At 39.4% G+C, this 18,500-nt stretch overlaps 1 protein-coding gene across 4 annotated transcripts in view; it reads left to right on the top strand.

Annotated features, from left to right (window-relative positions):
* Positions 1 to 15,475, top strand: part of KCTD20 (potassium channel tetramerization domain containing 20) — a 35,280-nt gene extending 19,805 nt beyond the window's left edge. For all 4 annotated transcript variants that reach the window (XM_039856130.1, XM_039856128.1, XM_039856127.1 and 1 more), the window contains 7 exons: positions 1,391 to 1,591; positions 4,125 to 4,398; positions 7,177 to 7,279; positions 7,640 to 7,760; positions 8,840 to 9,037; positions 10,444 to 10,554; positions 11,907 to 15,475. In XM_039856130.1, coding sequence (XP_039712064.1) covers positions 1,435 to 1,591; positions 4,125 to 4,398; positions 7,177 to 7,279; positions 7,640 to 7,760; positions 8,840 to 9,037; positions 10,444 to 10,554; positions 11,907 to 12,199 — 1,257 coding nt within the window. In that variant the 5' untranslated portion in view covers positions 1,391 to 1,434 and the 3' untranslated portion in view covers positions 12,200 to 15,475. The remainder of the gene's footprint in view (positions 1 to 1,390; positions 1,592 to 4,124; positions 4,399 to 7,176; positions 7,280 to 7,639; positions 7,761 to 8,839; positions 9,038 to 10,443; positions 10,555 to 11,906) is intronic.
* The last annotated feature ends 3,025 nt before the right edge of the window (positions 15,476 to 18,500 follow it).

The raw sequence follows: 18,500 nt of genomic DNA, 5'->3' as shown, positions 1-18,500 counted from the left end.
TTCTATTCGATTTCACCAATCCCCAGGATCATGCACTTTTCGTGTGTGTGTAGATATGTTTTTTCTTTAAGAAAGGGTAATCCTGAAAAAGCTGTAGCCACATACCAAATTTTCTATCAGAACATTCACTTTATTGCCTCAATTTGCTGGATGTTTTAAGAGCTGTTGTCTGAAAATAAAAAAATTCATCAACTGAAAGTACCTCTTCTCTAAAATAATTTGTTTTCAGGAACATGTATTGACTCATCTTTTCAAAGTGGTCATTTTTATATTTCATCCAAGTTAAAACAGACTAACTGATCAGTCAACTTTATGCTCAAAAATGTGTTAATACAGGTTATGAAGGGATTCAAAATTTAATTCACATTATAAATGTTTATAGCACCCTTACATGCTTGCATGTCAGGAAAATTCAGAGTATTAAAACATGTTATTGTGCTTAATAACTTCTTTCTAAATCGGAGTTAACTTACAGTCTATATGCATAAAAATTGCTGGTGATGTAAGATGATTCTTCCACCTACACACCAGGTGGAAATCAGTACAGTATAAACTATGAAATTACTAGTAGGGTGAACTTCAGGAATGTTTTCAGTAGTGGGGTAGCCCCCAAGGATGGAAGGGCTGCAGAGCATGACTACCTGGAAGAAAGGTATGAAGGTTCCTGCCTAGCCTCTCCATTCTGCCTAATCAACAAATCCTTGCACATGGCATTTACTCAGTAGGTAGTGTTCATGATGATCTTGCACTGCTTGGGGGAGTTAGCTTTATAACCAGTGACATCTTGTGAGTTTGAGGTGGGATTGAGGGTTGCGCATAAAGCACAGAAAGTGAGAGAACTTATAAAGGAGAACTTGAGCAAAATAAGTAAAATTTTGCTTTTTTTTTTTTTATCGCAGGTGACTTCTAGTTTCTACTCTCATGCTAGCATTATCATTGTGATTGTTTTTCATTTCCTAGTGCTTAATTGTTGTAGGAATGTGTGTGTCTCGATTTTTTAAAATATATGAGCAGATTTTCTTTAATTGACCAATTGGACTCTTCTCCTATATATCTATGGTATAAACACCAAATTATCACACCACCATTTAATATGTAATGTTGATCATGTATATGGCCAAAGTCAGTGCATTTGATGTCTGTTTATGGATAGAGCTTAAAATTATTCCCTAGTAACAGATTTATCAACATTCTTAGTGATTTGGTAAAGACCATTTAAATCAGCCCAATTCCTCTCAGTATAAAATCACAGAAATGTTGAAGATATCATTTCTTCTCAGAATAAGAATGAGGGCTGTCTGTTAGTTCTTTAGTTTGTCTTTCATGACATGGAAGTCCTTGGAAACCTGTTTTGAGAGAGTTCTAAATTATGTGTATTCCTGTCTTCCAGGATTTTTTTCTGATCAAGCAGACAGTTGAGCCTAGAGTCCAAGGATGAGTGTTCACCGTGACAGTGAGAGCAACAGGTTATTGCGACAGGAGGCCAACTGCCTGATGGATGAAACCTCAGCTGCAGCCCAAGAAAAAGAAACAAACAGCCTGACTTCTGGTCTTCAAAATCTTACTTATTCTCTAGGTCCCAGGAATGATGGTATGGTAATTAGTTTCTGACTTAATGTGGAGGGCTTTCTGACACCTGAACATCCACTCTACCTAGAAGATATAAATGTTCTTAATCTGAATAAAATATCCAATTAATTGGCTTAGCTTACATATCACAATTATATAAGCTAACCATCACAGAAAATCTCCATTTATTTAATCAGTCTAGCACATCTAACTTGGCAGTAATAGTGTAAGAAAAATAGTCATGGGTTTGCAGTCAGAAGGCAGATTCATATTCTAGCTCTGCTACGTATCAGCTTTAACCATGGGTGAGATCCTTAATCTTTCCGAGCCCCACTTTCTTAATCTAGAAAACAGGGATATTAATATTCTTCTTACCTCACAAAGCTGGAAGATCATTGAGTTAATGGATGTGCAGGCTCTTGATAAACTGTTAGGTTCTTTTTAACTTTCAATAAAGACCATAGCAACAATAATAATAGCAGTTACTATTTATTGAGCACTCACTGTGCTAGAAATTTTACATACATTTTTTAAATCAAGGGTGGCAACAGTGGTCAAATCTGGACAGCTGCCTGTTTTTATAAATAAAAATTTGAGATACAGCCATCATGCCCATTTGTTTACATACTGTCTATGGCTGCTTTCCTGCTACAGTGGCAGAGACTGTGACCCACAAAGCCCAAAATACATACATTCTGGCCTTTTACAGAAAGTTTGCCAATCCCTTCTTAGATTTCTCCTCCTTTTAAAAATGAGGATACGTGCTTCAAAAACTTAGGTAACTTGCTCAGGCTCACACTGCTAGGACATGGGGGACTAGGATTTGAACCTGTGTCTTTCTGATCAAGCTGTGCTATTTTATATAGAGCAACTGACAGAAAAGCAGACTGACTGTCACCCTAGAGTATACTGTTAGGGAAAATTTGTGCAATGAGTCTCTTCCTGCTCACCCATTTAAGCAGGGTAGAACCTGAGACATCCTTCATTAATCAACCCAATTTAATTGCCTCAATGCTGGAGGGTACATCAGGCTTTCTAAATAACAACTATTGATTTAGATACGTACTTTCATTTTCATTGATTTAGATACCTACTTCCAGTGTGAAAGCCTATCTTGGTGATTAAAGTGTTTCTTGTTACAAACTTGCCTGTGGATTGTGTGGAAATGTAGCTCTTGGTATACATAGGGTCACACTGAAAATTTACATCCTATAGAAGCTATAGAATGTGAACTCTAGGTAGGTTTTTGGTCTAGAAGCAAATGAGAAAAAAACTGAGTATACTCTAGCTTACAATTCAGTTGGTTATCTAAGTGGCTGAAATCAGACTAATTTCCCACAGGTCATGGGCAGTAATCATGTTCATGAAATATCATATACAGATTTAAAATACAGGATAGGTGAGAGTGAGACATTCAGTTATACCTATAATATTTTATTTATTTAAAAAAGAATTTTAAGATAATGTAGAAAAATGTTAACTGAGCTTGCCAAATCTAGGTAATGGGCTATATATTTTATATTAACCCTGTGCTTTAGTATATTTGAAATTTCTTTAAAAACATTTTTTTACATTGAAATAAAATATATTAGGACTCTCTATTTAAAAGAATCCTCTGGTGTAATCCTTTTGTAAATACTTGCTCCTGCTTGTCTTCTGTAGACATCCAGATTTCATATATTTAGTTTTAAGCCTATAATTCACAATATAGTATTGCACATTTTTAAGTGCTCTTACATACTTTCTTTCAGTTGATAGTCAAAACAATTCTGTTAGGTAGGTGGAATGAACATTATTCTCATTTTATAGACGATGAACCAGGTTTAGAAAAAATAAATTGCTTAAAGAAAATGGCTCTTTGGTGATACTAGAACAAAAACTGAGATTCCTTACATGAATCCTAATCCATGCACTGAAACTTTGCTGCTGAGAGCAAGACCTGCCTATTCAAAAATGGTGTTGGTGATGTTAGGATTCTCTTATGCATTGTGAAAATGCATTTTTCTGTGATTTTCTAGGAAAAGTGATGAATTAGACAATTAGAAACTATCATTATCCTTTTGGAAAATAAAATTTAGAAACAATTTTTGAAGAATGTGGAAAATGAATAGTTTAGCACACAGAGGTAGCAGGTTCCTTAAGTAAAACACAGGAAATATGAGTATTATTTAGACACAGAAGTGAAAACAGAAGTAAAAAGTGATTGCCTCTGTGAAACAAGACTGGGAGAGGTCATGAAGTATGGCAGGGGACAGGAGATTGCTGGTTTTTTTAACATGTATGTAGTTTACTTGAAAATTGTTTAGCCATTTTATTCTAAAGTGTGGGCATTTACTGTCTTTCTTTCCTCCGTCCCTAGTGCACTTAGAGAAAACAGCTCAGGGGATCCACTATAAGTCTCTTTTGTATTCTTTACTTGCTCTACGCAAGAGTTTTTGCCTGTGAACCTCTAAAAATTTGTGGCTTTTAAAATTTTTTTTTAAGGAGACAGGGTTTATTTTTCCCCAAGACTGTTTGCTATCAAATTATTTTGCTTTGTTTGTATGATCTTTTAGACCTTTCACATGACTATGCCTCTCAGCCAGCAAATCTTCAGTTTCCTCATATAATGTCACTTCCCGAAGACATCAAAAGCTCCTGCTTCCAGAGTGGGAATAAACGGAACCATGAACTCTTTATTGGTCCAGAACGATTTGGAAACAGCACTGTGGGCTTTGGCACTAACATTCATTCCCAGGCACCAGAGAAAGTGACACTTCTTGTAGATGGCACACGTTTTGTTGTGAATCCACAAATTTTCACTGCTCATCCGGATACCATGTTGGGAAGGTAATTGATAATTTCCTTCCAAATGTACTCTGTTGTCTATGAATAGAAATACCTGCTGTTTATCTTGCATTAGGTATGAGAATAAAAAGCACTGTACTGCTGATTTTTCTACCTTAATGCTTTGGTGAGACAGAAAGGGCAAGTTGGTAAAAATCCTTATTATATATTTTGGTGATCTGGGGTTGGGGTTCTTATTTTACAAAGCCAGGATAGTGAACAAAGGGAAGTGAAATCAGAACTATGGGAAATAATCTGCTAAATATTATTCCCTATTCCTCTGTAAACTTACTCTAAAGCAGAAGTCAGATACTTGATTTCTTTTACCCACAATTTGTATAACCTCACAAAGGCCATGTTTTCTGAGTTCCACAAGTCGAAGATGCTGGGATGTGGTAAGATCTGTAAGTCATGTTCATTTTTTTGTCTTCTGTCTTTTAATAAAAATTAGAATTAGACAAATGTTTCACATGATACAAGAACAAAGTCATTTCACTAAAAAGCATTAGTTTGCCTGCCATCTATTGCCATTTATGCTTGGCAATAGATGTTATACTGTCATTTTTTAAAGCCTCTATCGCAAAGTTTTCTGAAATAGAATCTTTATAGCTGGCTGTTTTATAGTTTTATGAGTGCTCTCTTTATTCTTCATGTTCCATTCTCTGTGCTGTTTCATTCAGACTATAGTCTTATCTTCCTCCCGCCATCTCCTGCCCCCAGCTTTTTAGGGTTAGAGTTTAGGAAGTAGAAGGAGCCTGCTTAGAAGGAGCACTGTCCAGAAATACTCTTGGAGCCTGGGCTGGGAGTTAGGAGATCCTCTGTGGCTGATCATAGACCTTAACTTGAAGAACAGCAAATTAAGTAGATCTTATTTAAAGATCTAACCTCACTCAGGATATTGAACTAATTTCAACTGAGTTAGAAATCAGAATGGACCACACTAATTTGCTGAATTTTAGTTTATATGGGATCTAGCTATTCAAAAATGTGTATTTTTTTTGGATATATACAAATTCACAATGAATCATTTTTAACCAAAACCAAACCTATATATTTCTCAAACATCTGAATTAAAGTTAAACTAAAACATAAAAACATTTTCTAAATTGGCCCTGTATTTCATCAGACTTGATTTCCTGACCTCAGTTTTGGTGTCATCTGCACTACTCGCCCCCACAGCACCACCCCCAGCCCCACCTAAAGTGTTCCTTGGGGCAGGCTGGCTGTTTGAGGTAGGTTCCCTCTGAAAGTGGTTAGAAAGAGAAGAAAGGTCAGCATTTTCACAGTTAAAGATTCTTGGGTGACTGGTTCTTTGAATTTAGGAATGAGTTAGTTGTCCCATAAAGAAAAAAATCTGATTTCTTTATCTAAATAGTTTATCAACTGAATCAGCGAAGGTCATGAATTCTGAGTTACTTAGGTTTGGTCTGTCCAGTGGCTGCATACAGTATTTGTAACCCTAGCCAGTGAGCTTACATATGCAGGCCACTAGTCACAAAGGTGACAAGCTGAGAAACTGAGAATGGATTAATGCAAATCCATGCCACTACTAGATAAATAACTCTGAGTTTAGGTTCTGCTAATGATAAGGGCATTATATTTATGGCATCTTATTTTAATTCATAGCTGTCTCAGCTAGACTTCAACCAGAACGTTTCAAAAAATGTCAGCATTCTTTGAAAACTGCTTTTATCGGGATGGATTTCTTATGTATGGTGTAGTGATTTGGAAAGCGTGATATGGAGTCTTTTTCTGGCCTTTGAAAAGCAGCCAATTCAGGGTTGGAGGATAACAGTTTCGAATAGTTGAACAGTATGGCTTCCCAGCAATTTAAGGAAGGAAATGGCAGTGAGTCCCTACTAGGAACTCATATCAGGCTGGCTGAAGATAGCAACTGTCTGCCCTGTCCTTCATACTGGCTTCTCTTTCCACAGCTCATATATAGAAGTGCAACAGTAGTAGTAGAAGTCATGGGGCCAGTTTTACTAGAGGGGATCTGAGAGAAGGGAGGAAGGATAGGAAAAGATGAATAAGAAAAGCAAGACCTCCTCCCTGTCTCCTCATGACCTCTGAGTTCATGCCCAGAGCAGGCCTGCCTCTCTGAAATACATCAAACTGCTGATAAGCCTAATACCTAGTCTCATTTTCTACTTGACCTGAAATTCTGAGCTTAAGTTATTCCTTGAATCAAAGGACATTTTTTTCCAGAGCTCCACCATTAAAACATATGAGAAAAAGGAAAGCATTAACATCTGCACCTACTCATACAGATTCATCTATCAGATTAGATGTTGAAAAGCAAAACTCAGAAATATTGAGGACTGGCATACTGGATAGGTAAATATTGGTAGAGGAGAGGAAAGGTCAGGAGCATGAGACACTCTGACCTCCTGAGCTGCCCAGTGTGTATACAGGCAGAGTCCTGGGCAGTGGGGGGAGCATGAGAGGCAACCCTCACATACTCCAGAGGTTTTAACGGCCAACTCTGCAGATGCTGTTTTACTGCATTTGCTGTCACGGAAGCTCACCACAGGCAAACTGTGAGGACTTGCTGCTTCATTCCTCCTTGTACTCGAATGCTGAAAGCAATGGCTGTCTTTCCTGTCTGAAGGGAGTTTCCTAAGCCTTGAGTACATTTTATAGGGGTTGGGTCCCAGCACTCCGTTTAACTTACACTAGTAGAGGGTAAAATGGAATCTTCCAGAATGAGGTGAAGAAAGAAGTCTCATCTGTGAAGAATCCTGCTGGAGAAGGTAACATTATTCCCTGGGTGTCTTTTAGGATGTTTGGACCAGGAAGAGAGTACAACTTCACACGGCCCAATGAAAAGGGAGAGTATGAGATTGCTGAAGGAATCAGTGCAACTGTATTTCGAACAGTATTGGTATGTAGTAGCCTTTTATTTACATCCTTTTCCCCCAGGGGCCTGCATGGTCAGAAGCCCTAGAGTTCCATGAGAGTGTATTACTGACTTTCGGGTCTCTAGTTTCAGTTACTGCCTTTCCAGCTTTATTTCACATTCCTGTAACTTCTAAGGCTTGCTGTGTGAGCTCAATCAGGTATCAAATAGTGATTAAACATGTCAAGATAGCCAGGAGCCACTTTACTATCTAATGAATCGACCAACTTGGTGGTAGTGCTAGTAACCCATCACTTTAACAGAACCAGGAATGAATAGGGGGTTGAAGAAGTAATTTTTCATCTTGTTCTTTGCTTACATTTCTTCTTCCTAATCTGTTTATAGGATTATTACAAAACTGGTATCATCAATTGTCCTGATGGCATCTCTATCCCAGACCTTAGAGATACGTGTGATTATCTCTGCATTAACTTTGACTTCAATACTATCCGATGTCAAGATCTGAGTAAGTGCAGGAGCAGCTGAACTTAGAGTTTGCTTGGAATTGACTGGTAATTTTAACTAAACAGAAAGAGTTTCAAGTGTGGGTTGAAAGCCACCTGCAGAGGCCGAGATGTGATACGAACCCATTCTCTCTCTCGCTTCAAAATACTATGAGGAAGCAGAGTAAATGAACAAAAGGGAACGTGTAGTGGATTTTAAATCTAACTTGACCCTTAAGTCACCAAACTATTTCCTTTCCCTCTTGAGACTTTGGCATTTCAGCCTTTTAACAAATAATGATACAGATTCTCAGATACGCAGGAAGCTTTACTAATAAAGTCAAATAGCATAAACTGGCTGAGTTCTTTTTACAATTATTTTTTATCATTGTTATTAACTTAGTGTTTGCTGAGTGCTATATAGATGTGAACTTGCAGAAGTCTTATTATAATTAACCCTGAAAAATGGGTAATAACTCATTTAACAAATAAGACTGAGAAATTAGCCTGTTCAGAGCTCTAAGCTGAAATTAGAACTGATTGTCCATCTACAAACTCCATGTTCTTGTCATTACCCAGGCTTCCTAAAATTATTTTTAAATTGTTCTTTGAAGTTCATGATACATTTCCCTGCATATTCCATGAAGTTCTCTGGACTTGCGGTTTCTATACTAGGTCTACTACACACTTAGAGTAAGTGCCTTGGTTTTGCCAAGCTTCAGGTTCTTTGGTACTCTGACTCCATGAAATTGGCATCGAGAGCATCTTCAGAATGGGTACTACAAAGAGTCATCCCCAAATGATGGTTCTGGCCCTTGAAGAATTAATGTTTATGGTATGACACTGTATGTCTAACAAAACTTTCATTGATCAGAATGCTCAGGGATTATTAAACATGAGGAAATGGAAGCGTTGTAGAATATGAAACATTTAACAAAATCAGTTTAATTATTGCCTTGGAGAAGGAAACAATCTGTGCCTTTAAATGAGTCTCTTCTCTGGAACTTATCAATGATAACAGCTATTATCCAATAGCCTTTTTCACTCCAGTAATAAATACACTTGGGCAGAGAGGATGTTCATCTGAATTTTCTCCCCCCAGGTGCTTTACTGCATGAACTGTCTAATGACGGTGCTCACAAGCAATTTGATCACTACCTCGAAGAACTAATCCTGCCGATCATGGTGGGCTGTGCCAAGAAAGGGGAACGAGAGTGCCACATCGTTGTGCTGACAGATGAGGATTCTGTAGACTGGGATGAAGACCACCCCCCACCCATGGGGGAGGAATATTCCCAAAGTAGGAGCCACTTGCATGATGTAGATGTTTTTAAGCAAGAAACATGCTACTTAGAGTAGCAGCTATATTCTAGACTGAGCATGAATATCACTGTCAAGCCAGTGATGAATGAGCACATTCACCTGGATGATCAATTCAGTCTAGTGATGCAGGTTAACTTTCATGCTAGGGAATATTGTGAAAGTTGTTATACCTTCCATTGCTACCACTGGTGTCTGGTACTGTGTCAGTGCTGAGGCAGCACATTAAATGGTGATGTCTTTCTTCTCTCCATTCATTTTGTTTTTAAATTCTTTTGAATTGGTAATAATTCAGAATTCAAAAAGTCCAGAAGGATATACATTGAGGTCTTGTTCCCACCCCTGCCTCCTCTACCCAGTTTTCCTTCTCAGTTTCTTTTATGTCCTTCCAGATGTATTCAGTGCACATACATAAGCGATTACATACGTTTTCCCCTTTTTTTCAAATGATACCGTATTATACAGACTGTTCTATACCATTTCTTACATAAAAAGCTTCCATGATCTTTTTTTTTTTATAGCTGTATCATATTCCATTGCATGATTGTGCCATAATTGAACCAGCTCTGTTGATGGACATTTAAACTATAAGTTTTAAATTATGCTGCAATGAATAGCCTTTTAAACAAAGTCTTTTCACACATGTATATCTCTATAGAATAATATTCCTAGAAATGGAATTTGTCAAAAGCTTTGTGCTTTCATAATTTTGATAGATGTTACAAAATTATCCTCACAAAACAATATATGAAGATTTTCCTCACTCTCACCAAAACAGTGTTTTCCTAAACTTTTATCTTTTCCACTGTTAAAAAAGCACTTGACTTTTATTTTCCATTTCTCATTTCATGTATGAGATTAAATACCTTTTTAATGTTTAAGAGCCACTTTAATTTCCTTTTCTGTTAACTGTATTTTTTGCCCTTTTGCCCATTACAAAATTGGATTGTTAGTCTTTTAGTGATTTGTAAAAGCTTGTTTGTGACCACTCTTTATAGACAGTAAGGAAATTAGCCCTTTATGAGTTACAGATATTTTCCCCAGTTGATTGTCTTTTTAGCTTTGATAATGGTGGTTTTGGCTAAGTAGAGACATTCATTGTATTTTTATGTAATTGAGTGTACCAATTTTTCTTTTATGGCTTCTAGGTTTTATGTCATACCCAGAAAAGCCTTCCTTACTCTGAGACTATAAAAATTTCTTGTATGGTTTCTTTCTTATGGTTAATTCATTTTTTAATATTTAATCTGTGATCCATCTGGATTTTTTTTGGCATCAGGGCCAAAAGAGATATAACTTTCATTAGTCTGATTCTGTTAGCTCATCTCTTTCCTCTTACGAAGGGGGTCTTTGCTCCATGACTAACCCCAGATTTATTTTTTCCAGTTCTTTATAGCTCCAAGCTCTATAGATTCTTCAAATATATTGAGAATCGGGATGTTGCTAAAACAGTGTTAAAGGAACGGGGCCTGAAAAACATTCGCATTGGAATTGAAGGTAAAAATGTCCCAGTCATTATTCAGTTTGTGTGGTTTATGGAGTAGGTTGGAGCTGTGGCCACAGCTTAGATCCTTAAAGCCCAGCTTTCAGGGGACCTAGAGAATAGGTACACATGAAAACTACATTCCTACCCAAATTTGAAAGAGTCCTGTTTCTGTTTTTGATGGCCCTTAACATTTCTTTTTCATTTTGTTTCCAGTTGAAAATGTTTTAAAGCAGCTGCAGGAATAAGTTCCAATTTACTACCTCAGGATAAAGAGCAGTGAGGGCTAAGGCCACTGGCGGGTAAATGTTGCAGGGCTTGTGGGTTCATCAAGTGGTGGGGGTGCTGTTCTGCCAACAGTCTTGGTGGGGATTTTTCTGGGATCTGAGGGGTCCTTCTGAAAACTGTAGCTTTGGGACTCAAAATTTAAGTTTATTCCACTACATACCGTTGAGGAATGTCTGGATGTATTGACAGAATCGCTTTACATGATCATGAGCACTGACTCCCAACCTGTGGTCTCCACAGAAGGCTCTTGGAGACTGATTCTTAGAGAGCGGTGAAGCCATCCTTTCACCCCTCCATGGTTCCTTGACTTCTGTGTCTTGTTACTCTGTCTTAGTCTTGCCCACAGAACCCATTAGACCTTCACTGTTTCTGACTTAGATTGGAATTTTAAAGTTGGGAGAGATTTTTGAGATCATCTATTAAACCTCTTTCCACTGTGTACTTCTTCCCTAGTCTCTTTGGAAACTCCAGCGATAGGGTCAGAGGGATCACTCTATGTCCCAGAGGAGTCAGTTGAACTGTCCTACTATCAGAACATTCTCCCATATGTCTAAGAGGTTACTGCCTCCCTCTTCAGTCTTCCTCCTATTTCTAGCCTCTGAAGCTACTCTGAACAAGCTTTCTCTCATTTCCACATGACAGCCTTCCAGATATTTTAGGTGGCAGTTTTTTTCTTTAGGCTAAATACTCCACATTTCCTTAGTTCTTATATAGAATGCTCTCTAACCAATAGAATTAGAGGACTGGAATAGCCGTGCCTTAGCAGAATTTTTGTAAAACAGTATTGTTGCCAGTAACTAAAGGCTTATGAAGTTCTAAGTGGCTTCTCCAGGCCTTTCTGTTAGAAGGGACAGAATTTTTGTTACTTCCCTTCTAGGGATAAGATGTACTAACCTGGGTAGGAGGGAGGAGTGGTTAGAGCTGGGAGGGCATGGTCCCACGCTGGTCACTCCCCCAGCAGTTTTCATGCATAGTCTTTGGATTTGGGAGGAAATTGATGTGGTTATGAAGGAGGAAGTATGGAAGCCAGGGTGAACATTTGCTGACGTCATGAGAATGGTCTTTTTGTCGGTTTCAGGTTACCCTACCTGTAAAGAAAAAATTAAGAGAAGACCTGGTGGCCGGTCTGAAGTAATCTATAATTATGTGCAGCGCCCCTTTATCCAGATGTCATGGGAAAAGGAAGAAGGAAAGAGTCGCCATGTGGATTTCCAGTGTGTTCGAAGCAAATCCCTCACTAATCTGGTAGCTGCTGGAGAAGATGTCTTGGAGGACCAGGAGATATTAATGTATCACCCGCCCCAAGTGGATGAACTTGACCGGCTAAATGCCCCACTTTCTCAGATGGTTTCTAACGACTTTCAGGATTAAGGCCAGCTGTGGGTCCACCTCTCTCCAGAGCTTTTCTGTCTGGGTTGCCCAAAGCCAGTCCTCCCCATGAGTAAGACATGCTTCTCCCCCGTCCTTTCCCTTTTTCCCGTAATTAACGTGTGTCATTTTCAGTATGTCTGTACCTCCAGCAGGGGATGAAAAAGCACTCACTGGTAATTAAGCTACCAGCTTTGCAGCAGCCCTGGTAACTTGAAATTTTATGTCTGGTGCTGTTCACTAAGTCTGCGTAATTGCAAAAGCAGGAAAGGAAGTCGAGACTCCTGTTGCCTCATATTCAGCAAAGCAGTTCTCATCCTTTATGCTTTGTTCTTGGCTTTTGTTTTGTTTTGTTTTATACCAGGCAAATTACTTAGCAAAGGGACCAAACTTAAAAGGTGACAATCTCTATCTTCTACAAGTAGACATTAATGGGATACTTGTTAGAGGTTAAAGAAAATGCTGTTCCTGGTGGCATCTGCCTTCAGATTGCATCTGAGAACTAGACTCTCATTCAAAATGTCTAAAAGGAAATTCTTAAGTGCTTAAATTCAGTTTTGTTTTTTTATTAAGGCAAAGAACAATCCAAAACCACATAGATTCTGTGACAGGAAGGATAATGGCATAACAATGTTTATGAAATCTTTTTAGCTTCATGGTGTTTGAGCCTAAATAAATTACTCATTTGGAACTCACAACTCAAGTAGAACCTCGGAATCAGGCCACTTTGATCATCCTGGCTTGGAATCTGGTGTGAAGCCATAAATCTTCACCCTAAGGCAACACAATCTTCACCCTAAGGCAACACATTGCTGTGGGTATGTCTGGCAGGCCATAGATATGGCTTAAAGGTCTTCAAGATGTGGGTAAAAATTTCTCACAGGTGTTTATTTAGTTTCTCAATAGAAAGACTTATAAGAGCTCCAGGCAGGTAGCATTTGGGGTGAAGCTGGGTAGGGAAACATCACCTGCCCCGGCTTTGTCCCATTACAGGGTTTTTCTTTGTATATTTTCATACTATGGAATTTTTTTGGATACCATGATATTTCAGTTTTTGAAGTAGCCTATGCGTTGCTCACACTGGGTAAGTAAACTATACTAATGTCATCCCCAAAGGATGAGTTGAAAGGAAACTAGACCTAGAAATTTTGTTTGATCTGTTAGCCCTGTGTTAACAATGCATCAACCCAGATTACTCTCCCCCGTGCTCCCAGTACTGAACCATCTTTCCAGATGTCCCTATGGCTGTTAACAGCGGAGCTAAATTTAAACTCATGTGTCATGGGATTATCTCCCATTTTGTGGTAGAGGTCGGCCTTCTAATAACCTACCCAGAGCATTTACTCGTCACAGATTACAAAGAGGCACATAGTTTCCTCCAAGTTAAGAACATGACTAGTTTTCTTAAATTCCATTCCCATAAGATACTATAGGGCAAGCTACTTGATTTCGTTTTGTGACTGCTCTAGTCAGAGTCCTCTCAAAGGTGAAATCAGATGAGTATTGAAACCTGTTCTTTCCAGGCCTTTAGAACAAGTGTTCTCAAGAAGTGTGTTCTCTGTGCATGTGATCAGCGTCACAGTGCATGCTCTGTTCCTTTCTCTGAAAAAGTAATGAGTTAAAGTGAACCATCTCCCACCTCCAGAGTTCTTCTGATTGCCACTGGCATCCATTTGTAAGGCTGTTGGCCGAGGTCAGGATTATTTTGTAGCCAGAGAGTAGTTTTATTTTTGTGAAACTAATTGGCTCATATTTGAGGTCAGGTTTCACTTTAACCTTACCAGTACTACATTCATATCCACTAGTAGTTGGCCAACCCAGATAATTGTTTAATGGTGCTTCCTTTAAACTTCTCAGTTGACTTCCATGTCATTACAAAGGAAATTTGCATTGATTGTGTAGTCTGTGATATATGTAACTTGTTATACAGCTTATGTGTTAACATTTAATAAGTGTAAACACGCAGCTAATATTCTTTAAAACTAATTTAATTAGTGCTTGCTTAGGTAAAGTCAAGTATGAAAGTATGGCATGTACTTAACACTTTTTCCTATGTAAATGATTAATTTCCTCAGGCTTTCAAGAACTAGATCACCAAATTGGGTGAACATAGTTTTGACCCCAACCCTGTGGGGGTTTGAGTAAGCTGAAAATCTGTGGAGGTAAATCTGCCGGTGTCACCAGGCAGTTGTGACTGAAGGAAAAGCTGGGCCCTCAAATTCCTTCTGGTAGAGGTGGTTTCTTGTGTGTCCCATACCCTCCTGGCCTGTAGCTCAGCATCACTGTGATTCAGTGGCTCCCCTCGGCTGTAGCTGCTCTGTTCCCAGGGCCGGGACATTCTGCAATGGCAGGACCTCTTAGTTCTCATAGGGACAAGGGCTGGGTTGTGGTCATGCCCTTCAGAATCAGTTACTGGCCACCTGGGCAAGAGGTGTTTCTAATAAAAAGATGGGAGTCAGGTTTGTTTTTCTAAGTGCCTACATAAGTAAGCCAGGCTGTTTATATAGAAACATTTTCATAAGAAAATGGTTTTAACCTACACTATCTTACTCAGAGGTATCTCAGTAAGCCAAGATGAACCTGAATTTGAGGTTGAGAATGTGAGTTTGTGTCTGCATCCATTATCACGTATAGTTGAGGAAACATTTGACATTGAGGAGTTGGAGAGCAGTGTGCAAGGAGACAGCGTTAAAATGTGCCTGTTGAGATTATTTAATGGTTTCCCCAAAGTGGAAGAAAGGTACTGAAAGAATGACAGCAAAAAAAGTAAGGAAGCTAGAAAGTAGCTGGATTTGTTGCCACACAGTATGCATAAGCCAATATTATTTTAAACTAAAATTCAAGAGAATGGCGTTATCTTATGTATACAGGTCTATGAAAATACTGTTCTGACGGGTCTTTGTGGAAGTAAAATCAATCAGAACACAGGCTTTAACTCAAACTGTCAAAGTGTGATAAAGTGCCCTCATCGAGTGAAAATAGAAAGGGCTTTAGTAATTTATTCAATGCCACTTCTTGCCATCATTCTGAAATTGTTAAAATGGGCGTAGTGAGTTCAGAAAGCAAACTTGATGCCTTCTTGGGAGATGGAGCCCCATTCGTGCTTTGGGTGGGACCACCTCTGCAGGAGAACACATTTTCTCTTATCTTAAAGGCAAAATGCTTATAGGTTTTGCCTCTTTACTTTGTATTTAAAGTTGCACATGTTCACCTACCAGTTGTTTACAAAATCCTATATTCGAGATGCTTTTTTTTAATAATAAAATATTATCATTTGTGTCCGTGTTTTTTTAGCCAAAAACAAACTTAGAAGTCAAGACTGTAAAGGTGACTGAAAGGTGCAGCACCTGGACTGCCCAGAACAGTGTCTCTCCTGCAGCAGCCATGGGGCTTGCCTCAAACTTGTGTATATTCCCCACCCTCCTATTTCTTTATAACTCTAGGTTCCAGAGCCCTAATAGTCTCCCTTCTCTAGTTCCTGGTTAACTTGGATTCAAGATTCTTTCAACCCTCCAATCCAACTAAGTAGGACCCCACAAAGCTACATGTAAATTTGAAAGGTAAGAGGACTCTAACTTCTTGGATGTCCCAGTTTTGGTTTAAAGCAAAGTGAGGAGCCATGGCAGCAGTGAAAGGCAGTTGAGAAAACAGTGGAGTCCAGACATGTCCCATGGAAACACTGCTCTCAAGGTTCTTGCTCATCCTTTGGTCCTATCTAGTCAGCTGAGTTCCCTCAGCTCACTTAGCCTGGGAGCTTATCGGTGACACAACTTTAGCTGGGCACCAGCAGGCCTGCCTTTGCACAGAAGTTAAGAACATGCTCTGAAGATCTGGCCTGGTGAGTATATTCTGTGCCAAATGCTGCTTGACCACAGGGACACAATGACAAGCTTCTATAACCATGTAGAGAGGATCTATAAACAGTCCAGGTCACTCAAGCCCAAAAGGGTGTAGTAGTCAGTTTTTACTGTGAGGAGAAGAGTTGACAAAATTCTAGAAGCGACACATAAACCAAATTGTGCAGGATGTGTACTAGTTTTGGATCCATGAATATGAGGGGAGGAGGTATTCCAGGCCAAACTCAACTGTATGAGCAAAGATGAAATAACTGCTTATCAGAGAAATGGGTGGGACAACGGCAGAGATGAGGCCAAAGTAAGGAAAGACTAGTAACCTCAGACAAAGGTTTTTGGTCTCATAAAGACTGCTGGGAGCCCTCATGGGTTTTACGCAGGAGAATAACATGATCAGACTTGAAATGTAAAAGAATTTCTTTGGCAGCAAGAATGACAGACCTGAAAGAAGGACCAGGGGCAAAGAGGTCATTTAAGAAACCACTGCAGTGGGTTCAACAAGGAATGAGAAAGGTACTGGTAGGATGGATGTCCATACCCCAGGGCTGTACATGCTTACTGATGGGAGCCATGTAATAAGTTCCCAGCATGGACAGCTGGGTGGACAGCTAGAAAAAAAGAGGCAAGAGGAGCTCTGGACAACTAGTTTGAGCCTTCCAAATGGAAATTTGGAAGGCCTTCCAAATGGAAATTACTAGAAGGTGCTTGGCTACATGGGATCTGGAGTTCTGGGAAGTGGTCTTGGTAGGTTAGTCTCTCTGAAGACCACACCACAAAACGTGATAGTCGAAGCCACAGAATGGGGCAGATCGCCCAGAGATCATGCGTGAAAATAGGACAGTCATTGCTCTGAGGAGCAGCAGTTTAAGTGGTAACAGAGGAACTGCAAAGCAGGAAGTCAGATGGGAGGAGAGTTTTTTTTTTTAAGTCAATGGTGTAAGTGCAGTACATTAATCAAGAGGACTAAAGAGCAGCCAAGGAATATAGCAGGACACTAGTGACCAGAGGAAGGGTTGTAAAAATACTAGCATGTTTTATACATGGGATAATTAATACTAACATGTTTCACACAAGTGACAAACCAGATGAGTAGGTTGAAGTGGGAGAGGGAAATGATGTAACAAAAGAGTGCAGAGTTCTTCATAAAGTAATATTCACAGCCTAATGCCTCTACCACAGCACAAGACCATTCCTCAAGCCTCCAAAATTCTGGACATGCCACTTTCCCCTGTCAAATCACTGCTATTTAAAAACATGTCCAGGAAGCTTCTCTACACTTCCAAACAACTCCGGGTGGCTTAACAGTACTGTTTTATCAATATTGAAGTACTAACTTTACAAGTGATGCTACAATCTGTTAAGCTACTTGGTGAGAATTCTCTCCTCAAACTGATCTGCAGTTCAGAACCACTCCTTCTTGCGTCCCCTGAGTGCCTGGTATTGAACTCTGTATATAAGGGGTGCTTAAATGTTATTTGGACAAGATGTTTTTCTCTAAAAATATGCCTGAAAAGCATGTAAGGACTGTTTTTAAGTCCATGTTGGCTTTGATAGATCATTCCAGAGAAATGTATGCTACCTAGAAAGGAAAATACCATTCAATGAATTCTTTTGAGATCTAAAAACACCATCTGGGTTACACACAAAGGCCAAAGAGAGACAAACAGGAGAAGGTGGTCCAGGAAATATGCTTTCTGAGGAAATGTGTCAGAGAAAAAACTATTAGTACTCAATGACAGAGGATTCCTATAATGCCATATAGATGAGTTTTGAAATTAGCAATGTGCTATTCAGACCCTGAATATTAATCCTGAAGAATTCATCAGTATGTTACTTTTGGAAGTAATTCTAAAAAGGAACAGACAGTGAAGAAAAGTCTGATGTACTCAAAATCAAGGAGACAGAATGACATCAGTATTGTTTCATTTTAGTACGCAGTGCTGTTAAACTATTATTTTCTAACTCCCCCTAAGAGAGTAGGAAACAGAATTATCTCTGAACAAGACCAGCACTGAGCCAACCCCAGCATGTTTCTTGAAACCCATGAGCCTTGGGAAAGGCAGTACACATTCTGACTGCCTTTAGCTTCCCTCTGACTGTAGTTCCTACCCTGGTCTTTTTCCCTTCCTTCTTGCCTCTTCAAGGCTTCGTCCCCTAACCTAGAGAAGGGCCTAAGAAGTGGGACCCAATAGGACTCAAGTACGCAACGCCTGGCGACAGAACCCTGCTCTGGTGGACACGGGGGCGCTGAGAAGTCTCATCCTGGAAGCTTGTGACATTTCTGGTCAACCCCAGGTTAGGAAAAAAATGGAGCTAGGTTACAAGTAGTTGTACGAAGGGTCCGCCAGCTGACAGCGCTTTTGTCAGCAGGTCTCCCCCTGGCCTTACTGCAAGGGGAGAGCCCACTGCCCTGTAACACTGAACCAGGTCGAAAGAGCACATGTGTGAGA

The sequence above is a fragment of the Pteropus medius genome, unplaced genomic scaffold (assembly GCF_902729225.1).
Source record: "Pteropus medius unplaced genomic scaffold, Ma_sr-lr_union100, whole genome shotgun sequence".
In the NCBI taxonomy this organism is placed as follows: Eukaryota; Metazoa; Chordata; class Mammalia; order Chiroptera; family Pteropodidae; genus Pteropus; species Pteropus medius.
The sequence above is the reverse complement of the archived record's forward strand: the minus strand, read 5'-3'. Positions and strand labels throughout refer to the sequence as shown.